The sequence below is a fragment of the Adiantum capillus-veneris genome, chromosome 17 (assembly GCF_014529385.1).
Source record: "Adiantum capillus-veneris isolate H3 chromosome 17, ASM1452938v2, whole genome shotgun sequence".
Lineage (NCBI taxonomy): Eukaryota > Viridiplantae > Streptophyta > Polypodiopsida > Polypodiales > Pteridaceae > Adiantum > Adiantum capillus-veneris.
The window spans coordinates 149,390,369-149,407,368 of NC_140947.1; the positions used below are offsets into that span (position 1 = coordinate 149,390,369).

At 42.3% G+C, this 17,000-nt stretch overlaps 1 protein-coding gene across 3 annotated transcripts; it reads right to left on the reverse strand.

The window, feature by feature from the left end:
- Nucleotides 1-13,993: 13,993 nt before the first annotated feature.
- Nucleotides 13,994-16,429, reverse strand: LOC147438313 (transcription factor bHLH91-like). Of its 3 annotated transcripts, none has more exons than XM_086487597.1 (4): nt 16,128-16,429; nt 15,516-16,034; nt 14,976-15,401; nt 13,994-14,238 (listed from the first exon to the last, which is right to left on the reverse strand). In XM_086487597.1, the coding sequence occupies exons 1-4, from the start codon at nt 16,344-16,346 to the stop codon at nt 14,128-14,130; spliced, it is 1,275 nt and encodes a 424-aa protein (XP_086343723.1). In that variant the 5' UTR covers nt 16,347-16,429; the 3' UTR covers nt 13,994-14,127. The 3 variants fall into 3 exon arrangements, with proteins under 3 accessions (XP_086343723.1, XP_086343724.1, XP_086343722.1); XM_086487598.1 differs by having other exon boundaries at nt 15,516-15,890; nt 16,128-16,422; XM_086487596.1 differs by having other exon boundaries at nt 15,516-16,416.
- Nucleotides 16,430-17,000: the final 571 nt, after the last annotated feature.

Sequence of the window (17,000 nt, forward strand, 5' to 3'; positions counted from 1 at the left end):
AAATATTTCATAGGAGAAAGAATAAGTTCCTCACTTATTATAACTCTTCTTGCTAGCGTACATAATAGCATAGTAATGAAGAAGAAGAAGATGGCACGCTTAAGCATTGAAGCATGGCTCTTGGCTGGATTTGCACTCCATAGCCAAGAGTGTTGGTGTAGGCTCTCAACCTCTACTTGCTTGGAGAAGGAGAGGGAGCTCTTGCACTTTGCATAGCACACAATGAGAGTGTGTGTGGGTGATTATATCCCCTAAGCAACCCCCTAGCTTTCTTGGGTTGACCCCCCCTTGTAGCTCATGCTTGAAGCTCACTGGACCCCTCCAGGCCTAGCCAATCACAAGCAGGAAGCATTACAAGCAACAAGGGTAGCCTTGGGACAAGTGTCCCCTTTCCCCTTTGAGAGAGAGGGATTGATAAATGCAAAATCAATTAATTAAATCTCCTAAATAATCATTGGACCCCTTTGGGTGGCCAACCAATAGGCTTCAAGCACACCATGAGGGCAACATGAGGAGGAACTTGACAAGTGTCCCTTTTTCTTTATTACCATGAATGCCTTTGTGTGAGTGTGTGGGTGTTATCTCTCATCCCCCCTCATGTAGGGCTCGCCCCCTCCTTGTAGGGATTGAATATTTGACACCTCAAGCCCCTCATGCATAGGCCCAGTTCCCACCACAAGCTTGGCCCTTAAGCACTTTAAGCTTGGGCTGGGTTCTCACCTCAAGTGCAACCCTAGCATCTCAAGCATGTCAAGCACCTCAAGCATCTCAATCATCAAGCACCTCAAGCATCTCAAGCACCTCAATCATCAAGCACCTTAGTCATCAAGCATGATAAGCAGGACAAGCACCTCGAGCTAGGTCGGGTTCCTGCGCCTCACGCTCAACCCTAGCTTACTTAAGGTCAAAGGACTTTTACACACATTATTGGAGGTCTGTAATGAATCTAACCCTAAGGTCTTATGATCCATTGGTTAGCATTGCTCTTTGATAGACCATCTCTCATTTGGGTCCCTTTACCATTGGCCCCGTGTTGAGATAGATCTATAAGCACATGTCTATATCTTAACGCTTGTTCCCATTTATCCTCCCACATTAACTGATCAATTTAATATGATAATATCATTTGGGTTGGTAGATATTAGATATTAGATTTGTGCTTATCAGCAACTTTTTGCCTTTGTTGAGAGATGGATATAGCCTCCTTAATCTTTTGAAAGATTGTTGTAGGTCACGACTATACTCATCGGCGGCGAAGATCTTCCCATGTACGTTGAGTAGCAAGGGACTTTTAGGTCTTCCCTCAATGATGTCAAAAGGTGCTTTTCTCGTAGAAGTATGTACAGTATTATTGTAGGCATACTCTACAAGAGGTAAGTACTTTTTCCATTGTGAGCATTGATCTACTTCGGTAACATAAGTCTTGAGTAGATCGAGTATCATAAGATTGGCTATCTCACTTTGGCCATTCGTTTGTGGGTGATAGGCCGAAGAGAAATTCAATCTTATTCCTAGATTTTCAAAGAGAATGATTGGGTCTTACTCAAGTTTCCTAAGGCTCGAATAAGGCAAACGATGTGCAAAAATCCTACGGGCCATCAAAAGTATTATGCTAAACTAGCAAAAAGATACTACGGTCCTTTCTAAATTTTGAAGCCCATCAATGAGATGGCTTATCAACTCAAGTTGCCCAACCATTGGCTCATACACAATGCCTTTTATGTAAGCCTATTTAAGCCCTACAAAGGAGAGCCACCAAGTGAACCAATTATGGAAGACCTTCCCGAAGTTGAAGACCAAGAAGAGGTGCTACAACTCGAAGCTACCCTTCGGCATGAAGACAAGGTACTATGACATGGTCAGATTATCCGATGGTATCTTATTAAGTTCAAAATTATCCTTTTGAAGATGCTAGATGGATGCAAGGAATACAGCTTAAGGATAGTATGAACCTTGTCAATGCTTACAATGCTACTTTAGAGTAAGCAAATGTACAAATTTCTTTTAAATGACTCATGTTTTTGTCTTATAAGACTAGTCCTCTTTTTAATTGTACACAAATTTAATTAGAGATGCATGCTTAGAATCATGTTTGTGATGACGACGTCTCTCAAACACCAAGTAGAATTCGTCACTCTACTTTGGGAGAATGAAATGGACTAAAGAGAAGATATGCTTGCGGCAGCTATGTCTCCCAAGCACCAAATGGATTAGTCATCCATCTTGGAAAGATGTTGTAGGGTAAAAAGGGATCCTCTACCCGCTAAGTAAAATTGACTAATGACTAAGGCTTTATCTCTTGTACCTCATAGTCGAGGATGACTATGATTTCAAGAGAGAGGTAATGTCATAAAATCTAATAATATCTACCAACCCAAATGATTTTCTCATATTAAACCGACCACTTAATGTGGGAGAATTAACGAGAACAAGGGTTAAGATATAGACATGTGCTTATAGATCTATCTCAACACGGGGCCAATGGTAAAGGGGCCCAAATGAGAGATGGTCTATCAAAGAGCAAGGCTAACCAATGGAGCATAAGACCTTAGGGTTAGCTTCATTGAAGACCTCCAATAATGTGTGTAAAAGTCCTTTGACCTTAGGTAAGAGGAATGAGCTTTAGGTGGGAACCCAAGGTGGGAACCCAAGCCAGCTCGAGGTGCTTGTCCTGCTTGTCATGCTTGATGACTAATGTGCTTGAGGTGCTTGATGATTTAGGTGCTTGAGATGCTTGAGGTGCTTGATGATTTAGGTGCTTGAGATGCTTGAGGTGCTTGATGATTGAGATTATTGAGGTGCTTGACATGCTTGAGATGCTAGGGTTGTACTTGAGGTGAGAACCCAACCCAAGCTTAAAGTTCTTAAGGGCCAAGCTTGTGGTGGGAACTGGGCCTATGCATGAGGGGCTTGAGGTGTCAAAAAGTCAAATATTCAATCCCTACAAGGAGGGGGCGATCCCTACATGAGGGGGGATGAGAGAGAACACCCACACACTCACACAAGGCATGCATGGTACAACGAAAGCAAAAGGGACACTTGTCAAGTTCCTCCTCATGTTGCCCTCATGGTGTGCATGAAGCCTATTGGTTGGCCATCCAAGGGGTCCAATGATAATTTAGGAGATTTAATTAATTGATTTATCATTTATCAATCCCTCTCTCTCAAAGGGGAAAGGGGGAAACTTCTCCCAAGGCTACCCTTGCTGCTTGTAATGCCTCCTACTTGTGATTGGCTAGGCCTGGAGGGGTCCAATGAGCTTCAAGCATGAGCTACAAGGGGGGGTCAACCCAAGAAATCTAGGGGGTTGCTTAGGGGGTATACTTACCCACACACACTCACAAACACTCTCATTGTGTGCTATGCATAGTGAAAGAGCTCCCTCTCCTTCTCCAAGGAAGTAGAGGTTGAGAGCCTACACCAACACTCTTGTCTATGGAGTGTAAATCCAACCAAGAGCCATGCTTCAATGCTTAAGCTTACCATCTCCTTCTTCTTCATTACTATGCTATTGTGTATGCTAGCAAGAAGTTTTATAATAAGTGAGGAACTCATTCTTTATCCTATGAAATGTTTCTTCTTCCTCTTCCCCACCCTCATTCCCTGCTAGCTCTCTCCACCTTCGAAGGTGTTTGAGGTCTTGGGACTAAGGCTTGGGATAGTTAAAGCTTTCTTCAAGTTTATATTATGCTTGTGATGCATGAAGCTTTCCATCTTCATTGCATCGCCTAGGACACAAAGGAACACAAAGATTGTATTGTAACAAGTCTCTCTTAATGGGAGAAATCATAATACAAATGCCTATTGGAGGGGGGACCGGCTCCACATAAATCCGGTCCTCAAATGTTGTATTCTAAATTCTCTCTCTTGCAAAAGTATTGTTCATGCCAAGTTAAGTATTGGCTATGATTATGTTGCTATCTTCAATTATGTTCACCCGCTATGCTCACAAATTCATTTCTCAAAAGTATTCTCATTAATTTCCGCTACTCTCAAGTTAAATAGGCCAATTCCATTATATTGGTATTAGGTCTCCAATGAAGCTAACCTTAAGGTCTTATGCTCCATTGGTTAGCCTTGCTCTTTGATAGACCATCTCTCATTTGGGCCCCTTTACCATTGGCCCCGTGTTGAGATAGATCTATAAGCACATGCCTATATCTTAACCCTTGTTCCCGTTTATTCTCCCACATGAAGTGATCAGTTTAATATGAGAAAATCATTTGGGTTGGTTAGATATTAGATATTAGATATTAGATTTTATGACATTACCTCTCTCTTGAAATCATAGTCGTCCTCGACTATGAGGTAGAAGAGATAAAGCCTTAGTCATTAGTCAATTTAACTTAGTGGGTAGAGGATCCCTTTTTACCCTACAACATATTTCCAAGATGGATGACTAATCCATTTGGTGCTTGGGAGACATAGCTGCCGCAAGCATGTCTGCTCTTTAGTCCATTTCATTCTCCCAAAGTAGAGTGACGAATTCTACTTGGTGTTTGAGAGACGTCGTCATCACAAACATGATTCTAAGCATGCATACTAGTTGAATTTGTGCATAGTCAAAAAGAGGACTAGTCTTATAAACAAAAACATGAGTCATTTAAAAGAAATTTATACATTTGCTTACTCTAATGTAGCATTGTAAGCATTGTAAGCATTGACAAGGTTCATACTATCCTTAAGCTGTATTCCTTGCATCCATCTAGCATCTTCAAAAGGATAATTTTTGAACTTAATAAGATACCGTCAGATAATCTTACCATGTCATAGTACCTTGTCTTCATGCCGAAGGATAGCTTCGGGTGGTAGCATCTCTTCTGGGAGGGTCTTCAATAATTGGTTCAGTTGGTGGCTCTCCTTTGTAGGGCTTAAGTAGGCTTACATGAAAGGCATTGTGTATGAGCCAATTGTTGGGAAACTTGAGTTGATAAGCTGTCTCATTGTTGGGCTTCAAGATTTGGAAAGGACCATAGTATCTTTTTGCTAGTTTAGCATAATACTTTTGATGGCCCGTAGGATTTTTGCCCATCGTTTGTCTTAATAGAGCCTTAGGAAACCTGGGTAAGACCCAATCATTTTATTTAAATGTTAAGGCTCTTCTGTGCTTATCAGCAGCAGCTTTTTGCCTTTGTTGAGAGGTGGATATAGCCTCCTTAATCTTTTGAAAAGATTCTTGTAGGTCACGGCTATACTCATCGGCGGCGAAGATCTTCCCATGTACTTTGAGTAGCAAGGGACTTTTAGGTCTTCCCTCAATGATCTCAAAAGGTGCTTTTCCCGTAGAAGTATGTATAAGATTATTGTAGGCATACTCTACAAGAGGTAAGTACTTTTCCCATTGTGAGCGTTGATCTACTTCGGTAACATAAGTCTTGAGTAGATCAAGTATCGTAAGATTGGCTATCTCACTTTGGCCATCCGTTTGTGGGTGATAGGCCGAAGAGAAATTCAATCTTGTTCCTAGATTTTCTTGTTCCTAGAGGTAAGCTTCTCTTTGAGCTTGTCAAAAGCATTTTGCTCCTTAGCAGTCCATGAATACTTAACGTTCTTCTTTGTTAAGTCATGTAATGCTGTTGCTATTTGAGAGAATTTTTCTATGAAGCGTCTATAGTATGCACACATACCATATAAAGCTTCTTGGCTCATCTAGATTCCTTGGATTAGGCTATGCTTTTATTGCCTCTAACTTTGATGGATCCATACGGATACCATCTTCAAAGATAATATGACCTAAGTATTGAATCTCTTGAAGGAAAAATTTTCTTTTCGTTTGGTTGAGAAAAAGTTTGTTCTCCCTCAATGCTTGAAAAATCACTTGGAGATGTTGCTTATGTTCCTCCAAAGACTTGGAGTAGATGATGATACATCAAAGAACACTCCAGTGAATTTGCAATAAGGTCTAAAAATTTTCTCCATCAGAGGATTGAACGTAGCTGGTGCATTAGTCAAGCCAAAAGGCATGACTAGATATTCATAAAGACCAAATGTTGTGTGAAACGCGGTCTTTAGGATATCTTCATCCACTATCCTTATTTGATGATAGCCACTTTTAAGGTCAATCCTACTGAAGTAGGTAGAGCCTAGCTTATCAAACAGATCTTCTACCCGAGGCACGGGAAATCTGTTTTTGATAGTGATATGGTTTAGTGCTCGATAGTCCACACACATACGGTATGTACCATCTTTCTTTTGCACTAAAAGGATTGGAGAACAAAAGGGAGAGGAAGTAGGCCTCACCATCCCTTTGTCTACCAATTCCTGTACTTGCCTAATGATCTCCTCTTGTTGAGCTTGTGAGACTCGATAAGGAGGTTTGTTAGGTGGCGACCTTCCTGGAAGGAGCTCAATGCGATGGTCATCATCCCCTCATGTTGGAGGTAAGTCCATAGGGATATCATCGATGAACACATCTTGGAATCCTTTTAGAAAATTAGACAAGTCTAACTCTTTTTTATTCCTACCATTTACCTTTGATGAAACATTAGTATCTTTTAGAGACTCTTTGACAAAAATCATGTACGCAAAAACTGAGCTCTTCATTGACTTATGAAAAGCAAGAGGATTTACAAGTGGAATAGTGCAACCACGCTCACTAGCATCTATATACATGTTCATTCCCCTGTAGGTGAATTAGATTCTCCTTTCAGGGAACTTCATGTTGGCAGCCATGCAATCAAACCATGGCGTCCCTAGAATAGCATCCTCATGTTGGAGAGGAGAGATGAAGAAGTCTTCTTTGTCGACATAGCTTTGGAGATGAAGCCTCAACTTCCCAATCAAGGAAGTAACGGAGGCTTGCTGTCCCTTGAAAGCTGCTTCAACCATTAGCATATCTCCCATCTCAAAAGCTTGAATGCCCAACTTGGTGGCCAACTCCGTTGATATAAAGTTGTGAGTAGGGCCAAGGTCAAAAAAGATGAAGGCATCATGCTCTCTTACTTTCCCCAAGCATATGAAAGTGATGATCCTTTGCAATGAGCATCCTCTTTTGAAGCTTCGATGGTGGAAGCCCTAGGAGTCTCATTGCGAGTATTCTTCTTGGGGCAAGAACGATAGCCATGTCCTTGCTCCCCACACTTGAAACACTTATGGTCCTTGCGAAAAGCTTCAAGCTCTTCAGGAGAGAGTTTGTTTTTACCTTTGTAAACTCCCTTCTCCTTGGACCGATTGTTGTTATTGTTGTTGGAAGTGACTTCGGAAGAATTTTGAACATTGGTTTTTCCCTTTGCATCATTTTTGTCTTTGTTTTCCATGGGCTTGGCATTATGTCTAGCCCCTTGATGGAAATTAATGCGTGAAGCAACCATGGTGTGATGGATTACTTCTCTAATAGTACCAGGCCATTGAGAGTTAATGTATTTGGCCATCTCTTTAGGTAATCTCGCAAGGAATTGCTGCCTTTGCTCGACAAAGTCTATCTTTTGAAAGACAGTAGCCTTGGGATGTAAATCCCAAAACTTTTCTACGTACTTGTGGATAGACTCATGAGAGAGAAGCTTCAAGCTACGCCATTCGGTAAGCACTTTGTTCTTTGCATCGCTTGCAAGGAATTGCTTCATGATGGAAACTCGTAGAGTTTTCCATGTCTTTGGGGCTTCACCATTGCCACGAAGGCTAGTCCACCATTGACGAGCAGATTTTTGGAAGTGCATAGCTACATTGCGTAGCTTGGAGGAATCTGTAAAGCCCTCGTCTCCAAAGGCTGCATCAAATTGCTGGATGAAGGCCAACAGTTTGTCGGTAGCACCAAAGGTGCCATCATATGTGAGAAAAGAGATACTCTTTCCTCCCTCCTTGAACTTCTTTAGCTTTTGTGACCTTCGCCATGCAGGAAATGATTTGCGATGTCCTCCCCTCTTGTATTCTCTAGGAGAATAGCCATAGCTTTCGTCGGAAGAGGAGGAAGGTGAAGAAGAAGGAGAAGAGGGTGACCTCTTCCTAACCCTTTTCTTCCTTTGTTTCCTCTCTTCCTTTTCGGAGTGACGAGGAGAAGGACTATGTGTTGATCTTTTCCTCTTCGGAGGAGTGGGCGATCGTCTAGACCGTCGTCTTTGTGGAGCCACATCTTCAGAGGAACTTAAAATTTCATTGCTTTCTTGCTCTTTGGATTCCTCCTCTCGAATGGGAGAGAGCCTTCTTTTGGGGGTCTCTTCAAGAGGCCTCCTAAGCTCTCTCTCCTCTTGGAGAGGAAGGTAAATTCCATAAGCATGAAGTTGTTGAGTAACTTCGACTTGCAAAGCAAGGTTGCCCATAGCTTGCTGCAACCTAGTGACGAGATAATTCACAAACATGGGAGCATCATCATTAGCACCTTCATGTGCAAAATCAAAGTTATCAATGTTCATTCTACTCTCTTGATTATTGTCAGCCATGTTAACAAAATTTATGTATGTACTTAGTGTATGCATTGGCAATTCAAAACCTTATTTGCTACTCCTCTTAGCCTTTGAAAATCGGCTCTTAAGTATCTACACCCACGGCTCGAAGTGGTTAATTGTAGAGAGTAGTGGAGTAGGTCTAACATAGCACAGTTGCCAAGGGCTAGCTCCTTTCGGACTTCTTATGGCTCAATAATGGTAAAGTCGTAGGCAAATCTAAAAAGACTCCATTATTAAGTCCAAAGCTCCCGAGATAAGCACCATATCTCACATAGTGGGCTCAACAAAACCGATAATAGATCCCAGTTCCACTTACCCTAATATAATTAACAACATCAACCATTTATAGGCTACTTAAGGACCTCTTTTCTTAAGCAAGAAAAGAGAAACCAAATGCTCTGATACCAATGTAATGGAATTGGCCTATTTAACTTGAGAGTAGTGGAAATTAATGAGAGTACTTTTGAGAAATGACTTTATGAGCATAGCGGGTGAACATAATTGAAGATAACAACATAATCATAGCAATTAGTTAACTTGGCATGAACAATACTTTTGCAAGAGAGAGAATTTAGAGAACATGACAACAATTGAGGATTGGATTTACGTGGAGCCGGCCAATAGGCATTTGTATTATGATTTCTCCCATTAAGAGAGACTTGTTACAATACAATCTTTGTGTTCCTTGTGACCTAAGTGATGCAATGAAGATGGAAAGCTTCATACATCACAAACATAACATAAACTTGAAGAAAGCTTTAACCATCCCAAGCCATTGTCCCAAGACCTCAAATACCTTCGAAGGTGGAGAGAGCTAGCAGGGAACGAGGGCAGGGAAGAGGAAGAAGAAACATTTCATAGGAGAAAGAATTAGTTTCTCACTTACAATAACTCTTCTTGCTAGCATACATAATAGCACAGTAATGAAGAAGAAGGAGATGGAAAGCTTAAGCATTGAAGCATGGCTCTTGGTTGGATTTGCACTCCATAGCCAAGAGTGTTGGTGTAGGCTCTCAACCTCTACTTCCTTGGAGAAGGAGAGGGAGATCTTGCACTTTGCATAGCACACAATGAGAGTGTGTGTGGGTGAGTATACCCCCTAAGCAACCCGCTAGCTTGCTTGGGTCAACCCCCCCTTGTAGCTCATGCTTGAAGCTCATTGGACCCCTCTAGGCTTAGCCAATCACAAGCAACAAGGGTAGCATTGGGACAAGTGTCCCCCTTTCCTCTTTGAGAGAGAGGGCTTGATAAATGCAAAATCGATTAATTAAATCTCCTAATTATCATTGGACCCCTTGGGTGGCCAACCAATAGGCTTCAGACACACCATGAGGGCAACATGAGGAGGAACTTGACACGTGTCCCTTTTTCTTTATTTGTACCATGCATGCCTTGTGTGAGTGTGTGGGTGTTGTCTCTCATCCCCCCTCATGTAGGGCTCGTCGGCTCCTTGTAGGGATTGAATATTTGAATTTTTGACACCTCAAGCTCCTCATGCATAGGCCCAGTTCCCACCACAAGCTTGGCCCTTAAGCACTTTAAGCTTGGGCTGGGTTCTCACCTCAAGTGCAACCCTAGCATCTCAAGCATGTCAAGCACCTCAAGCATCTCAATCATCAAGCACCTCAAGCATCTCAAGCACCTCAATCATCAAGCACCTTACTCATCAAGCATGACAAGCAGGACAAGCACCTTGAGCTGGGTCGGGTTCGCGCGTCTCAAGCTCAGCCCTAGCTTACCTAAGGTCAAAGTACTTTTACACACATTATTGGAGGTCTTCAATGAAGCTAACCCTAAGGTCTTATGCTCATTGGTTAGCCTTGCTCTTTGATAGACCATCTCTCATTTGGGCCCCTTTACCATTGGCCCCGTGTTGAGATAGATCTATAAGCACATGTCTATATCTTAACCCTTGTTCCCGTTTATTCTCCCACATTAAGTGATCAGTTTAATATGAGAAAATCATTTGGGTTGGTTAGATATTAGATATTAGATTTTATGACAGACGGTCCCTCTTTGGATCCCTATTTTTCCTCCTTTGGATCTCTACTAAGATCGGTTTGCTAGCCTTACCAATATTCTAGCTTTTTCTCCCCTGGTACTTCTCCATATTAAATGATTAGTTTAACATGAAAAAATCATTTATGAGAATTAGATATTAGTTATTATGACACTAAACACTTTCTTAATACTTAAAAACTGGTTAATATTAGCTGCTTTTCTACTTTGGTGAAAGTTGGTGAGTTTGATAAGTAAATAGTACAACCTAATAAATTTCACTTATACTCTTGAATACATAGTGAGACCTTACTGGTTAATATTAGCTGCTTTTCTACTTTGGTGAAAGTTGGTGAGTGTGATAAGTAAATAGTACAACCTAATAAATTTCACTTATACTCTTGAATACATAGTGAGACCTTACTCTAATTCAATTGAAGACTCAACTCGTGGTTAGACACTTAGAAAAAGGTCCAACACCATTTTGGTAGCTTTGTAGTCAAATGTCCATTCTTGACTATTCATGGAACAAGGTGAAGCTTCACTTGGACATTCTAAAATTAAATAAAGTCACATGAAACACTAAATAAAGAGGCCCTCACACCCTAAACAATTTAGCATGCCAAAAAGCATCAACACCACACATGGTGTAGCACAATCCCATATCAGAGCATCTCCGAGACAATCTACAAAAATGATGCAGTTGGTATATATACAGTACAATAGTAAAGAAGTGTGTGTGTGTGTGTGTGTGAGTGTGAGTGAGTGATATGCTCAACAGTTAAGGGTTAACTTATCTTTGTTGCGATTTCACACTTATCTTCTTTCCTTGCAAGTTTCACACTTAGTAGATATACGTCCAGTATTTTGGGTTTAAGATCACCAAATGGTAGGGATAGATAAGAGAATGCTATTTTCATAGGCTAGATTCAATTAGGTAAGCCATTTTAAACCGTAAAATTGTACAAAATTGTAGAAAAAAAAAGCTTTTATAAGAAAAGGTAAAGCAACTTGAATACATAAAAGAGAGAATGGGGGCAAAGAGCTAGAAAAATTGTAAGACCAAGAGAGTTCAAGGATGCTAGTAACCTCCCAATTGTGCTCTTTTAGAGAACCCCACCTATCATACATGCCTGACATGTTGCATGCCTCACCCTCATAGCCACCGTAGGACCCTTGCCCTTACACTACTCCCCCCCTGGAGAATAGTTTTCTATCTCGAAAACAAGAGTAGTAATATCAGGGGTTGAATAAGCCTTGTGCTAATTCAATATTTAAAATTTCATGTTGATGAAACAATTCTATTCATGACCGTATGTCAGCTTGAGAATCAACAGAAAATAATAGCCCAACCGTGCTCTATTATAGAGCCCCACCTAGCATACATGCCTAATATGTGGCACGCCTTGCCTTCATAGCCATCATATGACCCTTGCCCTTACAAAAACCTACTTATTAGGCTTATGCTTTTAGAGTTTCTCTGATTTTTCCTTTCCACCCTAAGGTTGAGAGTGCTCCATGGATCTTTTGTTGTCAATTTGCACCTTCATCAAGTTGGGCCAATCACTGCTAGGATAAAGGGCCAGTATTAGAACCTTTAAAACGTAGGAGTTAATAGTGGGACATTTGAAATTGAAATGATTCAATCTTGGGATAGGATGATTTGTTTTGAACAAAAGTGCCATGAAAACATAGCTTATCTAATGCACTCCACGTTCCCAATGCATCATGATTATCAAGATTTTTAAAAATATTTGATGTTTACTTTGAAGTTGTTCTAGTATTGGCTCCCGTCTCGTTATTGGCCCCTTTACCCTAGTAGGGGCTTGGATGTCTTGTTGCTTTAGTAGCGCCTTATCCAAGGCCTCAACTTGTTCCACCAAATTGCAAGAAAAAGAGCTGCTTACTTTTCCATACTTACTTCGTCCAAGGATGTGAGGAGGGTGAAGGAATTAGCCTTCTTCTTTCCTTTGTTGGAGGAAGTTGATATAGGGGGAGGCCGATCATAGGAGGATCTTGGTTTACCTTCAAAGCTTGAGTGTCAGAAGGAGTCTTGTGGGTTGGAAAAGATGTCTCTTGTTTTGTTTCGAAGGAGGCTTGAGAGGGGAAGGCTCATTCAGTCCTCTCTTACATGGACATGCTTTGATGAGATGGACTTGCAACCCACAAAGGAAGCACGCATTGGGCTTATGCTTTTAACAAATCGGTTGCGTGAAGCTGACATGATCATCTCTTTGAATGAAAATGTGCTCATGTTGGAAGCTAACACCATCATCTCTTTGAATGAAAATGTGCTCGAGAGGTCAATCTCCAATAGCACTTGAGGATGCCATTTTGGGTTTGAGCTCTTGCTATCGTATGACACCCAATTTATTGCACAAGGGGTTGAAAATACTCTTAATGAATGGTTGATATTGGAGAGGCAAGTTGGGATACCAAAAAAAGGGGAGGGTTTGATGTCTAAGGACCTCACTAGGTAGACTAGGGACTTGTAGAATATCCATTGCCCCTCCTCAAGGAGCCTTATGGATATGAGTATGGCCGGCCGCTGAAGGCAGTCTCTCTCTCTCTCTCTCTCTCTCTCTCTCTCTCTCTCTTTTGCTCCCCCTCTTTATCGCGCGCACATGAGCTTCTCTCACTTTTGGCCTTTAGCCTTCATCTCGCAAACTTTGACACGTGTAAAGGGCCACCATATTATGTTAAATAGATGCTCTCATCTATGAGAAAAAAAACATGTAAAAGTTGTTGTGTAGAGTTTGTGTGGTGTACATCTCCACCCCTCTGTGCGAGCCCAACGATTTTGTGGCGTGGGGTGCCATCCAAACAAGTAACCGATAATGGCTCTTGAAGCATACCCATCCGCATGTTTCTTGATAAGTGAACAGGGAAGAAGAGCAGCCGGAGGCATACCTTCAGAAGATGGAGTCATCGTTGGAGATATCGAAGCCATTGGAAAGGATTCAAAGGCAGGGTTTCTTGAAGATGTTGGTAGAGGCCAGGATGTTTGCTTTCCTCCAAGAAGTAGTGCTCAACATTGAGCACTGAGGAAAGAGGGAGAAGAGCATACGAGCTTGAGGAGGGAAGCATTGGGGGTGAAGCCGGTAGCAACAAGAAGGTAGAGGCAGCAAGCACCCCCAACGTTCTTGCACCCAAGGCGGTAGGGGCGGGTTGCTGCTATCGCCTTGGTCACATGTTCATCAAGCAGTGTGGTGGTAGAGGGATGATCAACATATCCTACTAACTTCTAAGCATTGTCAAGGGCGAGGAACTAGCGAGCAGGCCTGATCATGTTTGCACATATCAAGACTTGAAGAAATGCGAAACCATTTCTGAGAGGCCATAGTTACTCCGCAGGCTGTTATTCTCTTTGATGTTGCAATTTTAAAATGTGAGTGGATGCATAACACAAACTGTTCAATTTCTTTAGTTCTCTTTTTTTGAGTAATTTGAGTGTCTTGCTCCTTGTGCTGCATTCTGAGCGACTACTTGATATAAACTAGGAGCATTTTGGGTGATTTAGTCCACTGATTTGCACTACTACACAGAGAGAGAGAGAGAGAGAGAGAGAGAGAGAGAGAGAGAGAGGGGTTTAACTGGGATCCTGCGTGTCTTGCTTAAGAAAGTTGCAATAACTAAAATGCGCACAAAATACTGACTGAATCTCAGCACTTTGGTTTGTTTAACAAATTTACAAACGTGAAGCTGCACTAAAGAAACTACGGATTTCATTGAATTCGATGCATCAAACTTATAAGACTTGAGTAGTTGTTGTAGATGGAGTTTGCTGGAGAGAGGCATCTATGTGATCGAGTAGTTGCTTCGCTATTTGGTTTGCTTGCATAGCTTTTGTTTCCTGAATCTGCAGTGTTTGCACAGAAGTGAAAACATATTAGCCCCTTAAAGAAACCAAACAACGCGTGTTTTTGTGTGTGTGTGTGTGTGTGTGTGAGAGAGAGAGAGAGAGAGAGAGAGAGAGAGAGAGAGAGAGAGAGAGAGAGTCTTTGTGCTGAACTGCTAGCGGCAGTTCTTTTTGTTGCAGGCGTAGGTGATCAATAAGATCATGAGCACCAGAGGCCCGTTAGCGAAACATAGTTCTTTGGTTCCCAAGATAGCACAACAATGCCTTCCCTCTTCTTACTAATTACGCAAGTTCGATGACTCCCTGCATATTTACTATAGCCTCAAGCCTGTATCTCCTAGGAGTGTGGTCGGATGCCAAAAACTTCCTAACCCACCCTTCCTACTGTTCAAATCGAAAGACCAATGGAATAATCTGGCCTCCTCTTGGCACAAAGTATGTGCTTAACCCAAAATGCTTTTGAGATCCACTAGCACAGGAAGATCTTACACTAGAAAACCTGTCTTGCTGCACCATGTTGCTGAGCAATCTCATGTTTCTCTCCTCTAAAACATGCACATGAAGATAAAGCAGAAAGACACAAAGTACTTTCCATAAAAAAAAGTGTCAATACCCTCCAGCCCAATTTTAAAGACCACTGATCTGTGATTTGAAGCGTAGAACGATTTTTCTCAAAGCAATACATCACGAAGACTGGTGGCGCTCCACATAATTATGAGGTGGAAGATATATAATACCTTGACGTTGAGCATGTAAGCATGGCAGTTGCCTATCCTTGCTCCATTGGCATAGAGAAGCTCCAGCTCAGCCTCATTAAGCATTGAAACGGCATCCAGAAGTAAGCTACGTTGAGGCTGATGTTGGATCACTTTAATAGTTGCTTCATCATCAAAAACCCGGACATCCACTTCCGTTCCATACCTTGACGTTTTATGGGATAGTTGACACAAAGTTCCCTCTTGACCGACTTTGCTTGTGCTTGAGAGATGTTTCCCCTTGCAGGATTGTGTATTGCCGACATCCACAACTCTGTCAAGGCAACTATCCACCACTTTTTGTCGCTTCTGGTCTGCAAGGCCCCTTTTGCACTGGAGCTGATCAGTGAGCTGCTTCAGCTCATTCACATAATCAATAGCATCTTGCACAATCGAGGCTCTATCTGCCTGTGAGAAAGGACCACCATGTTCTCAGTCTTAAGAAAAACTTGTGAAGAAAAGAATAATACAGCTTGTCCATGAGCAATGCCTTGATCAACAATTTTGAGAGGAAAAAAATACCTTTGTTGGATTTGGTATCAAGGACCTTAAAACTTGATACTTTTCATTAAGGTACTCTCTCCGCTGTCTTTCCGTAAGAAAATGATGTCCACAAATTTCCTTCTTTGCTTGAGCACACATGGGGGCTTCTGGGGTTTTCCCATGTGTGGAAATACCAACTTTATCTTGCTCTGGAGGTGAAAACTCAGTACTCCCCTTTGAAGACTTTTCCACAGCTCTCCTCAGAGAAGTGAATTTGGCCTTTCTCGAAGCAGACACATGGGTCTTCTTGGGCATGGTTGGCCCAGAAGTGAGTGCGGGGAGCGTCATGCCCTGGCTATTCATAACAAGGTGGTCCAGAGATGTCTCCGACCTCATGAAGTTCGTTGCGAAGTCCTGCGAGGGGCATTCAAGTACTTGGCATAGCAAAGACTCAGAGATATCATCAGCTGGTTGGTGATGACAGCTTTGCAAGGCTATTGGGCCGAGCTCCGCATGTTGCACAGGATGCGGATGGTGATAATGGCGAGGGCAGGAATGCTGCATTTGTGCGGGAAGAACAAGAGCGTGCGAGGATGTAGTGGATTGATGAAGATGTGAGAGAGTGAGTTGAAGAGGAGAAGAATGGTTTACCTGTTGCAATTGGAGAGCAGAGGGACGGATCTGCTTCGACTCAGCTCTTGTAGTGAATGAGGGAGGCGAAGGCGGGGAAGAGGGCTTGCGCTGCAGGAGCTCCTGAAGCACCAGGGAGCTGCAGCTATCCACCTCTTCAAGCGCCGCGATGTCGCGCAGCAGCTGCTCGTGGGTGTCGAGCTCGTCGCGGGAGGCAGGGGCAGCAGCAACCGTGGCCATTATCCCAAAGTCTTATCCCCCCCCCCCCCCCAACGGAATCAAACGGGTCTTGCTCCCAAATATTTTCTCTCACCTTCAAAGTAGATGTGCCAATTCCCTCTAAATATTTCTTTTGAAAGGAAAAGGAGCACCCCCTACAACCTTTTTGTTGTTTTGGCGATTGCCAAGTGCTAGTAAAATCGCAACATTGAGAGTCACCCCAACGATAAGGTTGAATAGGCAACCCAAGAGCATTACAAAATAGTCCATACAAGTGCACATAGGCCATTCCAAGCGTCTATACCATACATTGAGGTGCTAGTACGAGTGTGTGTGTGTGTTTTTTGTTTTGTTTTGTGTTGGGGGGGGGGGGGGGGGGGTTAACTTGCTTCCTTGCAAATTATTCACGATAAACATTGGAGAGAGACGACGGAGAGACTGAGTGAGCGATGGGATCAAGCCTTCTCCACTCACTGAAAAGGTAGTGGATCTCATTTTATTTTCACAAATGAGTGCCCATCCAAACATGAGAAAAGGTTTCAAAAATGGTGGGTATTCACACACCAAATAGATAGCCTAGTATCTCAACTATATGGCCATGGGAAGTTCTCATCAATGCCAAACATCAACCTCCATGGGAGCTTGGACATGGTAGTTGTGATGATCCTTCCTTTT

Bases quoted from the DNA above. Each gene is read 5' to 3' on its own strand.
- LOC147438313 (XM_086487596.1), bottom strand. From the start codon at position 16,346: ATGGCCACGGTTGCTGCTGCCCCTGCCTCCCGCGACGAGCTCGACACC. The intron at 15,402-15,515 runs GTATTTTTTTCC...CCTTTCTCACAG, and splicing joins TGATACCAAATCCAACAAAG to GCAGATAGAGCCTCGATTGT. The intron at 14,239-14,975 runs GTATTATATATC...CAAACACTGCAG, and splicing joins CTTACATGCTCAACGTCAAG to ATTCAGGAAACAAAAGCTAT.